The 17,158-nt window shown below is 42.4% G+C and overlaps 1 protein-coding gene across 2 annotated transcripts in view; it reads right to left on the reverse strand.

Moving 5' to 3' along the window:
- The window catches only part of trim44 (tripartite motif containing 44), a 46,421-nt gene extending 41,057 nt beyond the window's left edge, over positions 1-5,364 (reverse strand). Inside the window, exons 1-3 of one of the 2 annotated variants that reach the window (XM_069701918.1) lie at positions 5,102-5,364; positions 3,623-4,269; positions 1,325-1,402 (exon numbers count right to left, since the gene is read on the reverse strand). In XM_069701918.1, the coding sequence (XP_069558019.1) occupies positions 1,325-1,402; positions 3,623-4,264 (720 nt within the window). In that variant the 5' untranslated portion in view covers positions 4,265-4,269; positions 5,102-5,364. Of the gene's footprint in view, positions 1-1,324; positions 1,403-3,622; positions 4,310-5,101 lie in introns of both variants that reach the window. The other variant, XM_069701917.1, reaches the window with a different exon arrangement.
- Positions 5,365-17,158: the final 11,794 nt, after the last annotated feature.

Consider the following 17,158-nt stretch of genomic DNA (forward strand, 5'->3'; position numbering starts at 1 on the left):
GTGCAAAAATATTAGAGCCCCATTACAATTTAACCAAGTGTATAATACACCATATCCACGCTCTAAGACCTTGACTGAGTACAAGGATTTTTTTTTTTTCAACGGCCCAAGTTCAACAAGGGTTTAAAACCAGCTAGGGGCTATTCAGTGTTCAGGACTCCCCTTTATTTTATACATGACAATGCGTAAATTGAAGTCACTTTGAAAAGACAACCTCGGACTTAGAACAGAGGTTCTGAGTCAAAACAGTGAAATCAACTGAAGCCCGAAAATGTCATGACTCGGTTAATCACACAATGACTTCAAGTAGAATTATGTCTGCTAAAACCCGACCCAATAGGCAAGATTTGTGATCTGTGAACGAGGCGGTATGATAAATATACGCACTGAAATAATTAGCTATCATGTTTTCTAGAGATTGCCTCTATTACATCATCTTTTTCTGATCCCTCTTTATGTCGTTCTAGACCTCTGTGTCCCTGCTGCACTGCTTACGGCGGTACCCACTAAATTAGATATGAGTAATGGCTCAGGTTTAAAGGCTTGAAAGTAGGTTCACCCAAAAACTTTTTAAAAACCTTACCGGAAACGTACAAATACTAATAACCTGCTGCAGTGTAATCTTATCGCCTACTTGACAAAAATCCTCATTTAGCTTTTTATGAATAACATCATACGGAAAAAATATAATAATCACACATAAGAGGCCTTTGTATGAAATGGTGAGACATCCCAGCTGGGTCCACTGAGATATGCATTTGCATTTAGAATGTAAAAATGGACCTGCAGGGGCTGCAGTGTCAATTTGTCAGGGTGACTGAGACTAATTGGCCTAATTATGTCCAGTTTGACTGACATTTTCCTTATTTGGAGGCAGCCCGGGAATCCATAGCAGCAAACCTTCGAGCTACCGGTATATTGTATAACTAGACTATGGATCAATACATAAAAATTCTGTCCAAAAGCAAAACCCTTCTATTTACCACTGTAACTACGAGTTTGCTTGCTTATACAGAGTGAGTTAGAGGTCTGGACCATCCACTGAGAGATATATTTGAAAGAAAATCTCCAGCAGATCCAATGCACAAAATGAAAAGCAAATGTTGTTTACGGCATCATTCTTCGCAAGGGTGTCAAATCCACCTTTTAACACAGCACACTCATTTTCATTTTAAATGTCAAAAGTTGGTGGGAACTCTTCACTAAATGAGAACACTTTCTGTAAGCACACATGTTTTGGCCGAGGATGTTTAAAAATGGTCCTTCCTGTGCAACTCGTGTTTGGATTCGGCTCAGTGTTCTGTACACAGGATTTCACACTCACCTCAGGGTTGGTCCATTTAGTCTTGATCTTCTCAGCCATCTGTTGTGTGCAGCCCAGTAGGTCGTAACCCTGCCTGCTCTGCAGATAAAGCAGACAAACAAGTAGTAAACACCACAGAGTGCGCCATTACAACAACAAAAAAACACACTGCACCACTCAAACAGTAATACACAGTCAGCTACTTATTTGTTAGTATTAAGCTATTAATCATTTGGAAGAGCACTAAACTGACTTCACATCTCAGATAACATGACAATATGTCTGAGGTGGTGCTTTAAAAAGAAAAGGCATCGTCCATCCATGACGGCTCAACAGTCAACGACAGGCTGTACTTTTACCTGTAAAGACGAGGGAAAACATATTCCTACTTCTGCAGATAAAGGGGTTTTTTTTTCACATGGATGCACTAACACAGGAAGATTTCGAGTAAATAATGTGGCCTCGGGCTGTACGTGTGACCCTCTTTGTCTCTCGTCAATCCATATGTGGCTGTGATGTAAGAGTAAAGCCAGTGAAGTGTGCTGCTCTAACTTTTGTTTTTCAGATTTACAGCCGCTGGGCAGAGGACAACACAACGGCTAAACGCACCGACTTTGCGCGAGGATTTTCTGATTCAATTTATTTCTAATGTTCACAAACAAAGACCTTGGCTGTTCAAAATATTAATCCAAAACTAAGCCCTGCTTTGTGCTCATATCACACCCCTGATGACAGCGCAGTCCGAATGTGTTCATTGTGCTGAACATCTGGCTCAAAATGGTACTATAATCATCCCGAGCACTGTCCTCTGAACTGAGCCCACAATATTGATGAGTTATTCTTTAAATCCACCACATTAACCCAGTTTAGTGGACCAAATGCAATTCTGCGCAGACCAACTGGACTCACTGGACATATTACATTTGCTTGGGGAAAAAAAATAGCCATCCTGGAAAATGGAAGAAGGTCGAAACCATAATTGGCACGAAGCCAAACGGCCATCATAATGTTTCATCTCCATTTCACAGTTTTCAAAGAAATTATTCATGTGGCAGTATAATTGACTTCATTTATTAATGAAGTCATGTGGGTGATCGTGAGACATTGTTATGTTTAAAATATTACACAGAGCACTTACACTGGTGAATTGACTTAAAGACTACAGGGCCTACAGCTATTGGCATACTACTTAATACTGAATTAGAAATGCAAACCAGATAGGTGACGCTCTGAATACGTTGTGCTGTGAAGCTCCACGCGTTGTGGACACGCCGTGGTGATTATGTACAATATACCGTCGAGCATGTGGTAGATGACAGACTGATTATGTGCCATATATAGTCAACAAAATTAACCTTTTTTTTTGTTTGTTTCGCTCCCAATCTTATAAGAGTTGACTAAAAATATCCAAGGCTTCCGTTATGCACGTAAAAAGCTGATTTGCCAATTTTATTTTCAAACATTAGTTGAAATCTGTTAGTGAGCACTTTGCCTTTGGTGCAATAAAAGGCCACTCTAAAATGTGCAGTTTTATTATACAACACAATGCCACAGACGTCCCACATTTTGAGAGAGTGTACAGTTGGTATGTTGACAACAGGAATGTGACCAGAGCTGTTCCAAGCGAGCTGAATGTTTATCTCACCACCGTGAGCCGGCATCCAATGTCATTTTCTGAGGATTTGGCAGTAACCAGCCTCACACGCCCAGATCACGTGGAACCACGCCAGCCCTGGACCGGTTTCACCTGCAACATCGTCTGAGGCCAGCCACTCAGAAAGATAACGCAACAGTTGGTTTGAACAACCAAAGAATTTCTGTACGCTGTCAAGAAATTGTTTCAGGGAAGCTCATTTGAGTTCTCGACGTCCTCGCCGGGGTCTCGACCTGACTGCAGTTTGTCATTGTAAGCTACTTCTGGAGGAGTGGACCAGCAGTCCACAGGTCATAATCAACAACCTGATCAGCTGTATGTGAAGGAGGTGTGTTGCACTACGTGTGGCAGGCTGGTGTGATCTGGTGGTCACGCTTGATACGGACTGGTTTTGCCAAATACTGTAAAAAAAAAAATAAAAATTAAAAAAAAAAAAAAACAAAACTGCACATTTTAGAGTGGCCCCATATTGTGGTCGGTCCGAGGCAGACCTGCGCAATAAGCAAGCTGTCAGAACGGCATCTCGATGTGCCGTGATGGATTATCTTGGTAAAGGTGAAGCGCTCACTTACGTTGATTTGAACGCGTTTGTGAACGAGATTTGAGAGAAAATAAACTTAAAAAAAAAAAAAATTGTTGATTGTACATTGCCGCTGTGTTCTCACCTTCTGCCACATGTAGGCCTCGTGCAGAGTGATGATCTCGTGTTCCCTGTGCTCACCCTGCACAGCACACACCACGCAGATTATCTTCTCATCAGGTTTACAGTACAGGGAGCCCTCCTGTCCATGCTCCTTGCAGCGCAGCCTCTCCACAGTCACAGTGTCCCTCTTCCCAGGCTCTGCAGCAGCCACGGCCTCTGGTTCTGCCCCCGCACCCTCAGCTCTTTCACCCAGCTCAGCTTCCGGAGGTGGACAACTCTGTGCCCCTTTTCTCGCCTCGGCGTCACCGCTCTCATCATCTCCATGAGCCATTACCACTCCGAGCGGCGCCATCCCCTGGCTTGCGTCCGGTCCCGCTGCCTTCTTTGCTCCAGCCCCGTCCTCGTCTCCAACTGCGGAGTCCGTACTTGTGCCGAGACCATTAGCCCGTGTCTCCTCGCAGTCGTAGGGCGTTAGAGTGTGACGCGTGCTGCTGGCATGTTTGTCACCGTGGACGGGGCAGAAGGCGAAGCTGCAGGTGCGGCACACATGCGTCGCCGGCTGGGCCTCATCGGGCTCGCACGCGTCGCACGACCCGTCCATCTGAGGCAACTCCTCTTCTTCCAGCCCCGTGGCTCCTTCCTCCGGGTCCCCTTTGGGGTCCATGGTGACTGATTTAAAAAAAAAAGTCTGGGGATCAGACAAGTAAGTCTTAAAGGAGACAGACACACAGAGAGTAGAGGACAGGTTATAAATAGCTGTGACCTTCTGTGAACACATCTACTATCTGAACAAGGGAAAGTCCAAGATTCTCAGGACTAATCCCCTCTGATATAATGTTCTCACAACAGATGATGTTGTGGTGGGGGTGGTGGTGGGGGGGGGAGGAGGGTAAAGCCCACGGGAAACAACGCCCAGAGTCACACCACAACACAAGCTACACAAAAATAGCATCATCATTCTGCAAGTTCAATAAACAGGAAGACCCCCATCTGCTGTCACTGAACCACCTCTGTGAGCAAACGCACAAACGCTTTGTTTACCGACTCGCACATAGAAAGTGCTGAGAGTGTACGCATGTTACCCTGAGCATGACCAAACATTCTCCTGAGCTCACCTCCCCGACGATGCCGTCAGGCCTTTTCACATTTTATTCGATTTGGTCTTTGTACTGCTGCGTGCCCGGTGTGTGTGTACACACACACACACACACACACACACTCCTCACTTCCTCTTTGTCCTCGAAGCCCTTCTCTCTTGAGCTCTGTTTGTGTTTTCTCTCTCCCACTGCTGACACCAACAACTGATAGAAAAAGTGCAGTACTGCAGAGAAATCTCCCCCCCCCTTCGTCCCCCCTCTCGTCCCCCTCTCCCACCGCCCCTGCTCTGCTTTTTCTGTCTCTTGTCTCTGACACACACACACACACACACACACACACACACAGGCATCTTTCCTCCCTCATCCTGCGGGGCAGGTTGCAGCTGACTGCAGCGTGTACTTACTTCACTCGCGTGTCTTCCTCTGCCACTGTTTTGAGATCATGTGGAGTCTGTTGGAAGAATTAGCTCGACGGCTAACTTCCTTAGCACGGCCGCCGTGCCTTCAATTCTGTTAACAGAGCTGTTACAGAACAGGACTGCTCTTCTTTCTTTCTTTCTTTTTTTTTTTTTTTTTAACTTTCGAGCAGCAGAGAGACTCCAGCTCCAGTCCTACAAGCGTTTACTTCCTTATTTTCATTAGCTGCTTTTTTTTTTTTTTTTTTCTACTTCCTGCTTGTAGTCTCTCGCGCTCGTGAGCGCGGCAGAGACACGCAGAGGTTGGAGAGAGAAAAGTCTTGACGGGCACCAACAAAGACGAGAAAGCACTCTCACAGTTGTAAGGTTACAACACACGTAAATGTGGCATTAGTGCATTAGGGTCATATTGATAAAATTATTAAATACATTTAAAAAAAAAAAAAAAAGTGTAGATGTGGGTTAAAGTTTTTTTTTTTTTTAAATTTATTTTGCATCTGGAGAATAAAGTTGTCGATAAGTTTGTCGAAAGTCAGATGTTGAGAATAAAGTCAAATTGTAAAGAATACAGGTGAAATGGGCTCCCATTTTGAAGAAGAAATGTTGAGAACAAAGTCAAAATGTTTATGTCTTAATGTCTATTAAAAGTCAAAAAGTTCCAAAACCATTTCGAGAGTAAATTTCAGTCAACTTGTCAGGAAAAAAAAGTTGAAACACAATATTGAGAGGTTGAAATGTTGTAGGCCCGGCGCTGACACTGAAAGTAAGCCTATTTGAGATTTTGACCTTATTCTCAACATTTCAGCTTTATTGTTGAAACGCAAATTTAAAAATTAAAAATCGCCCCCCCCCCCCACCCTCTAATTTATTTGTCCTGTGCTAATACTTCATTGTAGCTACATAACCCATTGGTTCAAGCTTTGAAGCCAACAATGCCAGCAAATAGTTTTTTCTGGTTTGCCAGTATATATTTCATAACAAATGAGAGCAAAAAAAAACAAAAACAAAAAAGCTGTTAAACTGCAATTTATGTCTTGTTACCAAGAAATATATATATATATTTTTTTTTTAAACGGTGGACTGTAGTTGCACTACAACTCTTATCTACATAGGGAGCAGGTCCTCTTCCGTGGTGCCCACCATGTCGTACCGCCATGTTTGTACAGTAGCCCAGACTGGACAAATCCAACACTGCCTCTAGAGAAAGACGATTATCTCGAGTTTTGTAGGCATCATAGATTCTCTTACACGCTTGGAAGGGAAGGGGTGTTCAGTTGGTTGCAATCTCTAACCTCACCACTAGATGCCACTAAATTCTGCAAACTACTCGTTTAAGCAAAACTACAACATAATATGCTAAAATGACACATTAATACATCAGAGTACTTTTGATTTTAGAACAATTTGCTAATACTTGCACACTTTCACCTGTAATAGGGTATTTTTACAAAGCGGTGTTGTTATTATTGGTAATGATCAAAAAATTGGAAGAAACAACAATGACTCTAACTAGGGCTTGACGATGAGAAAAAACGGATTGTTTCCTGGGTGGATCAGCAAAAATTTGCAGAAGCAATATGCGTTTGTACCACAAAATGCAATCACATTTTCCCAGTGTGCATTTAAATGGCAGGAAATCAAGTGTATGTTGCTCGTGCATACATTTGTATGAAATTATAGCAGAGTGAGTGACAGATACAATACAAAGCCAAATATATGTATCATTTGAAAACAGGAACAGGTTCTGCTGGAAGAGTAAACAAACTGTGAATTTTAACACTAGTGCTAATGGGGAGTTTCTAATTATGATGTGCGCTCTCCCCTTCTGTTCATATCCTTCTACCCTCCATAAAGCAGCACTGAGAGACAATGGAGCAGGATTAGAGGTCTGGAGAGAGATATGGAGAGATGAGGAAAAACAAGCTGTTCTCTGTAGAGAGATCTAAAACAGCTATTGAGCTGGGCTTCACACAGGCAGTATTTGGCAAATAATTGTTGACTGTTAGTCTGATTTGAATGGCACGCCGTAAATAACCATAAACCATGTTCCAAGAAAGCCTCCAGCATCCACTTGATATGGATGATGATGCTGCTTTTGCCAAAGTTTTTGAGCTGTTCTGAAGAGGATTGCTCTTATAGAAAGATTGCCACCACAGAAGTTTTTTTTTTTACAAGACCATTAACAGAAAGATTGACTCTATGAAAACATATTTAACTGGCAAAATGAAATTTGCCTTGCCAGGAGACTTGCTTTTGCTATGCTGATATAATGATTGAAACTGAAATTGTTTCCAGAGGGCGTTTAACCGTAACAGTAAAGTACGATTGTGATTTAGAGCACATGTGGTTTTGCCACACATGTCACAGCAAGATCAGATGCAGCCCTATGTTGTCTCATACAACTGAACCATGCTACATGATACAGTGTAAAGTTTAGGGCCGTCTGACTTATTTTGAAATCTCTCACTGCATTAAATTTGGCTACACAGTAAAATAATGCCTCATTTTGCATTCTGCATAAGACTGAAAACAATTAAAAGGCTCATTGACTTGCAATTCATTAAAATAAGCACTCAATATGTGGCCACTAGTATGGTGATGTGCTGTTTCTCTACCAAGGAATTGTAGTGAAACAAAATGTGACAAGCAATAGCAGCTACATTTATTTACTTAAATTGTGTTTCTGCAGCTCAGAAAAAGCCTCTGCATGGATGCTGGCAACACAAAGAGCAAAAAGCTCTTGGAAAATGCCAGCCAAGAGTGAAAGGCGGCAGCTTTGGCAGACGAGCAGAGCAGACAGAAAACACTTACCTAATGCCTCAGTTTTAACATTGTTTTATTGGCACGAGGTCAATCGTCGGTCTCGAGATGATATGCTCTCCAGTGCAACAGCAGCGGTCTGTCAGAAGAGCACTTTTTCAAGTGAGTTAACATCTCTCCCTCTCTCTCCCGCCCTCCTTATCTGTTGGTATTTCATTGTCTCCCAGCTCCTCATTTACCCTCTGGATCATTCCCTGGATGCTTTTGACTTCCCCACAACTCTTTCAATCTGTCAAAACCAGGAACATAAAACAGAATCAATTATGCTGTTTTATGAGGTTGTTTGTAAATTCCTGGAACCAGTCACAAGAAGCAGGATAACTAAACAAATGAAACCTTTTAAGCCCTTTAAACCTGCTCCAGAAAATGAAGTAAAGTGAACAGAGATGTATTGGGGTTTTACTCAGGTGGTATCCAGCTAAATGAGTGATGCTGCTTTAGGAGTTATGCCTCCTGGTGCACTCGCTCAGTAATTGTTTGTTTTGCGTGTGCATTTGTAGGGCAAGTCAGGGGAACAACAGCTGTCAAGACTGATCAGAGGCCGTGAGCGGTGAGATACAGGTAAGTGAAGAGGGAAAAAAAAGTACAGCTTGTGCAAGGAGAGCACATACGAAGGGCAAAGACGAAGAGCAGTGCTTTTTAAAAATCTTGTCATCCAAGACGCTCTGCGATCAAGATCTTAAAACATTCTCCGGTGAACAAATATGCCCTCAGAGAACATTCAACTTGTGAAATTTGCAAATAAAAACCTACATTACCATCATAATTATTATTTGCAGTACTATAATTACCACATTCTCTATTGCCAATCAAAATACATTTGCTGGGATAAAGACAGCATTACCTAAACTAATTCAGTCGGATATGCCAATCTTCCAATAAAGCTCTAATGTTTGTTTTTTGTTGAAACATGTTTTATATAGATATTAATTCAATTTTGGGATCAATTTGGCCGCTTTGGTGCTGCTGCATTGTATTGTTTATTCTGAGAGAAACAGTATGTTTGATACAATCTACTCTCACAGAATTTCAATTCATTTACTGTTTTATACTAATTTTCAAATTTCCGCATTGCAAACTCTATTTCACAATCTTTTGAATGGACCTGCTATCATAAATACGCCCAGAATGCATTATCACGTTTCATCCAGAGCACCAAATCATTACTGTCTCCTGGCAAAAGGTTATCTCGACTAATCCCTCTGTCTCCTTTTAATTCTTCCCCTCCTCCTCATCCTCCTTCTCTAGGTGAAAACATATTTTGAGCACTCCCTCATGTTAGTGAGAAAGGCTAAGAAGTGTGCCACTTCATGTTATTCTGTTGTTTTAAGAAATTGAAATGTGTACTTGCAAGCATTTCACACTTATCTTGGTGAAGTTTTCACCTTTGGGATGAGGACACTTTTGTTTTTTCTTCATTAAGGCAATTTTTCTTGTCTTTGCTTCTCCAAGGCGCTACAGCTGGGATTGTGGATGTGCAGTATAGTTGTAAAATAATGAGTCAGTCCCCATATGGATCAAAAGTGTAGTTTTTTTTAATCATTTACCATTATGAGCTATGTAGCCCTTCACAGTTCACAGGTACCACATTAATCACAAGCTTCTTTTGCTGTGATGTACATGTCTTCATGGCTCTCTCCTCTGTTCTTTAAAAAAAAAAAAGGTCAGTAGGTAATCTGAAGTATGACTCTCTGTGCAGCCACGAAACAACCTTAATCATAAATGCATCAGTGGGGATGTTTTTTTTGTGCTCAGATAATGCAGAAAGAACAACATGCATGTTTTTATACTTTATTAAAAAGTAAGAAAATAATTTTGCAGACATTAAAGTGAGCAGCATTTCACGTTCTTTTTGCTTTGCCTTTGTATCTCTTGATGTACATGTATCTCGCGTGCACATGTGCAAAAAAAATCCAATGGAACTAAAACAAACAAAGCAGATGAACCAGTAAAGCAGTCATTGCCTTGGCATACTCCCCCCCCCCACACACACACACACCCCTCTCCATTCGCTGCAGATACAGCTCTTATCATCCTCTTACACACATTCTGTGACCACAGTAACTGTCTTACAGCACAAGTTGTAGAGCGGTGATGTGCAACCAGCAGTTTTCTATTGGTCCACTTTTGCTCGGGGTGACGGTAATAACGTTCTTCGGAATCAAACATTCAGCTCAGCTAATATGATCTGATTATTTTGAATTCTGACTGCACAGTTCAATATGTGGAAGCAATTAAGCTTAGGCTTGTACCCCCGAAGCAATGTGAAATGTATCATAAGACAGAGGTACTTTCATTCATTGGTTCCGCATGGGAGAATATCTCAGGCAGTATCGGGGGATTAGCTTTTCTTTTAATTTGTTTTGAACATATAGCTCGTTTTGAACAACAGTTTGGAGCTGTAAAGAGCCAGCCAACAAGACACACCTGCAATTGATTACTCTCTCTTAATAGAATGAATTAATAAGAAAACTATATAGCCAAGTTGGTCTCATGATCCATTTCTCTTAGCCAACATAACCGCATATTGCATCGGGTCCAGTTCTCATGTATCCGCGGTGTCATCAAAGCACTGAAACCTCAGCCGTCGGCTAACGTCATTCGTGTGCTGAGCTTAAATGCTGGGCTGCGACAGTCCGACCTCAAAATACCAAACGACAAGTAAGATTTTGTTGCATTTAAATGTTTATTTTATGTTGCAGAGGCCTCCAGCAGCTCATTTTAGCTTCATTTTGTCAGACTGTTCCCCTGAAAACATTCTCAGAAGTCATAATTGTGACATCATGAGACAAACAAGTAGACTGCTTGTTTGTGAGATATGCACGCCCATATTCTTGCTGTTCTTCAGTAGTACTTGTTTTTAGGACGATTCAGTTCTTGTGCCATCAACTCAACAACACAGTATATAGATTTATAGATATGTATTTGTTGACAGAAATTGGAATTAAGCCTCTCTGTGCTCCACTCCTCAGATGGAAAGGTCTGCTGGCTGAAGATGGAGAGAGAGAGAGAAACTTAATCTGCAAAGCCAAAACAGTGATCTGTGTATAGAATGTGGTTGTTATCTTAGGAGCTGACCATCCTTGAACTTATTGTTGGATTTATGCCCAAAAGAGAGATTTTGGTAATGGACTGTGAGAGCAGAGCTGCATGTAATAAGAAAATGTTCTTGTCAAGAAGTCACAAGTGTGAATATACAGTAGGGCCGTCAAGATAGGAATATATGGCAGCACAAATAACTGACTACGGTCAGGTGATGTCTCTATTTAATATGATTCATGTTTCTGGAGGGAAATTCTGGGGCTTGTTTTGTATGCATAATGATGTACGATTTGGCCTCCACCACCAGCTGCCTACAGAAATAGTACAAAGCACAGGTGCTCAGTGTACTGTTAAGTTGCTCGAAGCTGGCAGACCCCTGCAATGGAGAGAAAACATTTCCCACTGCAGGAAGTGTTTTGGTCATTTTATTTTGAATAATAAACATGATCATAATGATCACAATAACATGTGTTGTACAGCCATGTTTTGTGTTTGTTTAGTAACTGTTAGAATTCAAAACCTGAAGTTTAAAAAAAAAAAAAAATAGGTTTAATACATCAGGACTTTTTTCAAGGTCTGGTTAATAGAAGATTCTCTGTTTAGTAAAGTCGCCCAGCCCTAATCTAATTAAGGTCTTTTGGATACAATTTAATACAGTGTCTCTTCTCTCAAACCAAGACGGAAAGAGACAAGTGACTCAAACACAAAGGGTGGTTTGTCTTTAGGTCATTGTGTCTGGGTTTTTGCTCACAACATGCTCATTTTCTCGTTACATCTGTGTTTCATCAATGGCAAACAAGTGTGTACTTGCCACTGAGTCACACTCTTCAGAGTAGAGAGCGCACCACTTGTATTTTTAGATCACTGGCATCCAACACTTTGAAACCAAGGAGGAGCTGTGTGTAAATAAATATATATATAGCTGCAAAGTGAAATTAATATCAGATGCAGTTTGCATGCATTAAAGTAAGCGAGTTTACATTGCTGAGATTAATGACCTGTTTAAACAGTCAGGCATGCTTGGCCACAGCTGGGCAGCTGTATGCCATGACATCATAGCCGAGGACACGGAACAGATCACTGCCGCTATATAACAATGACATTCAGTGTATTCCTCTGTCGTCCCTCGCAGCAGGCCTCGGAACGTGGGCGCCGGGTCACAATGCTCCTCTGTGCCCCCTGACGTATGGCATCCTGGCACCAATGTAGCCCTGGAAGCTTCTCAGGATGAATTCCCATGCCAAAAGCATTCGAACCTTCCAAATCCCAGGATGCCGTCCTCGGGGCTCCTGCTTGATTGTCCAGGGCTCAGCTTACAAAATGCTGAAAGAGAGACGGCTCAAAGGTGAGTCTGTTTTGGTGAGATAGGCTGAGCATGACAGAAAAAGAAAGAGACACCTATGAATAATTTAAAAAATGGCTTGTTCTAATGGGAAAGATACTTGAACTGGCTGCCAAACTAATCAGACATTCACAATGTTGCTGATGAATTGCGCTGATGATGATTTAAAGGTTTTACACACACTTATTGTTTGGAAAACGAATCTCATTTCCCAAAGAAACCTGACAACCGGTCTTTGAAGCAAAGCCTTTCACATCACAGACCTCTCATTATATTTCCATGTTGAAGCTGGCCTTCGAGTAATTCAATTTGTGCCCTCTAATCAGAGTCTAGCATTGATCTCAAAGTACAGCAACACTCCACCTGCCAGTCAAAAGGTGGAAACGTAAACCTCATTCCTTTCCCTGACAGAGGGAGAAATTAGGGGGTGGGAGAGGGCTGAGGGAGTGAGGCTGCATTTGGCTCAATCACCGAGGTAATTATAGATTTAGAGGCGGAAGAGATTCACTCTCAAACAACTACGCCCGAGGCCAACGAAATGAAGGAGAGCCTTTTTCTGTGTGCGTGTTGCTGACGTGACTGACAGAACTGTGAGAAAGAAAAAGAAAAGAGACGGGGAACAAGAGTGAGGAGAAAAAAAAAAAAAAAGGGAAGAGTAGGAAGCAGAGAATAGTTTTAGCAAAAAGGGTGGGGGAGATGTGAAGGGGGAGAGAGAAACAGTGAGTGAAAGGATGAAGATTGAATTTTGTCTTCACAGGCAAGAACACTGCCTGCGAGCAAACAAAAGGATGAAAAGATGACCTGCTGCTGTTTTCTGACTGACGGTTGAACAGTCCCCCATCTTCCTGATGGCAGCTCCTTCCTTTAACTCCCTTTCTGGCTGTGAGTCCTCATCCTGCCACTGTCCAATATCAACTCTTAAAACAATTACTGGACTGCCAGAGGGCTGACAGAGTGCTGAGTCAGCAAACAAACGTGGAACATACCTGTCACAGGCTATGAAGACGGCTGAGGAGAAGGATATGGTATGAAAAGAAAGGAAGCGAGGTTGAATAAATTTAAAAATGGAAATCTAAAGACAGTTAAGCTGCTTATTAATTTGGCTGACAGCAAATATGTATGTGTGCACATGTGTGCGAGCTTGTGCGGTCCGTTTGTCCCCTGTCTTTGAGGGAATACAACACTAGTCACAGCAAAAGCAGATTATGAGATTAAGTGGTGTGCTTCTGGGGGAATTTATTTAAAAAAAGAATTCTGCTATATGAATGAATATAGCAAGGACAATGGCACAACAAGTACATTATTCATAATTTAATTTCTGTGTGGTGTGCACCTATAGGAAGAATGTGTCAGTAAAGTATGAATGAGATAAATGCCTGTCCTGTATAATATCCTACAGTATGTTACATTATGTGACAAAGAGGAGGGCAGAGGGGTTACTTTCGCTTTGTAATGGGTTCATGAGAGAGGGGAAATGAATCACTAAAATCGGTTAGATTGATAATCAACTCTGGGTGGGAAGCAACCTGCAGAGAATCACAATGACTTTGCCTTTATCTCCTGAGCTTACAGTTGCCTGTCTTGCTCAAGATTGCCTCACAAGTACCCGCCATAATCCCATGGGATTAAACTGTTTTTTTTACGTGGAACATGTGTAGCATTGCAGTAGAGGAATCTTTAAACCATGGTAAATATGAAATCAACGCTTTGATCTTAACCACTGCAGGGCCACTGCTTTTTTTTTTTTTTTTTTTTTCCTCTCCCTGTTCTTCCTCTGTTTCTTTCTCTCGTTCCCCCTCCTCTCCGGTTCCCCCTGAGTGTTTAGAAATAGGATCTTATAGCCTAAATTGAAAATGGGACTGCTTCATGACGCTCAACACATGGCAGCAGATGTGTGGCAATATGTGAGGAAGGGAGAGGAGGGCAAAAGGAAAATGAGACCGAGGGAGAGGCTGAAGGAGAGAGAAGAAGCCAGAGAGAGAGGGGGGGGAATAGCAGGAAGAGGAAAAAGGAAGATGACAAGTGTAAACAGAGAGAGAGAGAGAGAGAGAGGGGAAGGGGATCCACAGACAGGAGTATAGAAGAGGACGAGAGATGAGAGAGGAGGGGAGGGAAAAGAAATGGAGGGGAGTTTAGAGGCTCTCAAACACTTTGCACTCCCAGCACAGCAGATGCCACATTCTGTCTGGCACAGTGATCTGTGGGCCTGCTCTATTTATACCCTCACTGTGTCACTTCAGGGCCAGCATGACACTCACAATGCACACACATCCAGCATTGGGACTTCGCAGCTCCCCTGCCTGACTGATATGAAGCAGGTTAGAGAGGCTCCCGGCATGGGGTAGAGATGGAAAACAATGCGTACACAGACACACAAAATGGGAACGGATATATATATATATATATATATATATATATATATATATATATATATATATATATATATATATATAAGAATGGATACCTTTGTGTCTGTAAAAGTGTTGAAGTTTCTGTTTCAAAGTTCCTCTGAACTCCGGATGTGAGAGGAGTTCAAGATGCAGATTTAGCTTTTTATTAAATCCTGGCTGGGTTTAGCTGGCAGGGCAGACCATGAGAAAAAAGGAGAGTGAACAAGCAGTAGTCTGATTAAGCAGCGGGAGGACCGGCGCCTTTTAAATCGCCCTGGTTACTGGGAATAGCAGCCGCAAGTTACATTCAGCTTTCCACCTTAACAATGAGTAGAGTAGGGCAACTCAAAGAGGGAAATCTTAGTGAGCATCGAAATAAACAAGAAAAGGCGGAGGGAATGAGAAAATAAAATAAAAGAGACAAGTTAAACAATAAATACACTTTGATATGTTGTCTTCCATAAAAGTGGAGTTTAAGAACTACAATATAAAGATGAGAAAATTGTACATGAATCATCACGCGGCTTCATTCTCATCTTGGGTGGTTGGTCTCACGTGGGTGAAGGGAACGCTTGATAACAGCACGACTTTAATTCAAAGAGCAGCACGCTGTGGATAAAAGCAGGGTGTCTTTACTCAGGCTATATGTGTACTCTCATCTGTGAAGCTATGTTGCATTGTTAAGAGGCGGCCCCCCTGCATGTTAAATGGCCTTTGTTTGTAATCAATCAGCCCAAATGTTACGGAGGCAAAGCTGGGTTCATTACACATCCGCTCGGAGAAGCGACACAACTCCACACATCCATCAACTTCACACACCGCTGCCATGTAACACTAGCTGGTTGGGAACGGCGAGTGTGCTCACACGCAAACACAAACACACTCGCACATCAGTCTGTGACCTATCGTGTTTCATGCAAAGTCGCACAAATAAATTCTAATAGTGCAGAAGGATGTGGCTTTTAAATGAAAGAGGAATATTTTATGCAGGTGCAATGCAAAAAAAAAAAAAAAAAAAAAAAACAGAAGCTCGGAGGCAATTTATGAAGGGTCACCTTTGATATGATGAAAAATATTAGGCCTAAATCACATCTGTAATAGTCCTGCGGGACTGTCGAGAGAGCGAGAGGGAGAAACTTCAAAGGTGCCAACCACCTATCTGGTCACGCAGGATATGAAAAATTAAATGAAAGCTAAGACAACTGTGCAATATAACTGCGTGTAAACCAGCGAGCGAGCGCTCCAGCTGTCAGAGGTACAGAGGGGTAGACGGAGCTTTGCATATGTGTGCACCACTGAGCATAGGAGGGAACAACAACAAACGCTTCCTCCTCTTTGAAGTGGACCCTATCACCCCCCCCCATCCCCCTCCCTCGCTGCGCTCGCCCCTCCACTGTCCATCAGCAAGCCATAAATCCAGGCTCTCATCTGCCGACGAGCCTCTGAAGTTCAGGAATGCCCGTGTGGGATTTGAGGCTCGGTGAGTTATGGGAACACCTGGGATGGGTGGAGGGAGGAGGGGGCGTGGGGGAGCAGGCCGAGAGAGGGAGGGAGAGTTCATGCTTATACCTATGAAGGGCAGCATGCTGACAGCCAACAAGGCTGACGGATTAGTTCTGGTGTACAACTATCTAAGGTGCGTGTGCCTTTGAATCATGGAATAAGCATGAAATACAAGCCAGCCGACTGCATGCGAGTACCCACAAACCCCCACTGTTTTTTTTATTAGATAAGTGTGTAATGCAGGTTTAGGGGGTCCGACGGCAACTTCACAGGGAAATAAGTTGCATAGAACTAAAGGATGACAGAGAGCGAGGGGTGTTTGTGAAAAGGCTGAGGGTTATAAAAACAGAACATGGCCGGGGTCGCGGTACCTGGCTTGACTGTCGTTCTTGTGCCGCAAGCTCACATTCTTTCGAGCCTGCACCCTCACAGTCGCCCGCTGGGCCGTCCCTGTCCTAACACAGTCACTACAACACCTTCCATTGGTGTCAGTGAGAGCAGTGAGCGGTTTGAATCTGTGTACCGGGTATGTTGTCTTCAGCTCTTCCCGTCCCATGCTGTGTGTCTTGAGTGCAGAGCTGCTATTACTTTCATTCTTGATGAATCTGTCAATTGGTTTTCTTTAACAAATCAATGAAAGGTCCGAAAACAGGAAAGACAATGCTTCTCACAATTGACTATTTGCTAAGCCCTCCCTTTTTAGTTGCTGTCATAACACCTGTCAAATTTCTATTCTGCCGTGGCAAACATGCAGTCTAGAATTATAATGCTGCCAAGATTTCAGGGGAACAAAAACAGTCTTGTTGTTTTTACCTGGTAATTTTCAGTTTTTCCAGTGAAAATAGCAACTGTTGCTTTCAGGTAAGATCAAAGTAAGCTAACATTACATGATGAATTGGTAGAAAACACAAATTAAAGGATTCTCGTTTTGAAATGAGCCAATTATGC

This window comes from Brachyistius frenatus, unplaced genomic scaffold (genome assembly GCF_029030835.1).
Source record: "Brachyistius frenatus isolate BFR_SWC_R1_liver_20210118 unplaced genomic scaffold, ASM2903083v1 Contig_39, whole genome shotgun sequence".
NCBI classification, from domain to species: Eukaryota; Metazoa; Chordata; class Actinopteri; family Embiotocidae; genus Brachyistius; species Brachyistius frenatus.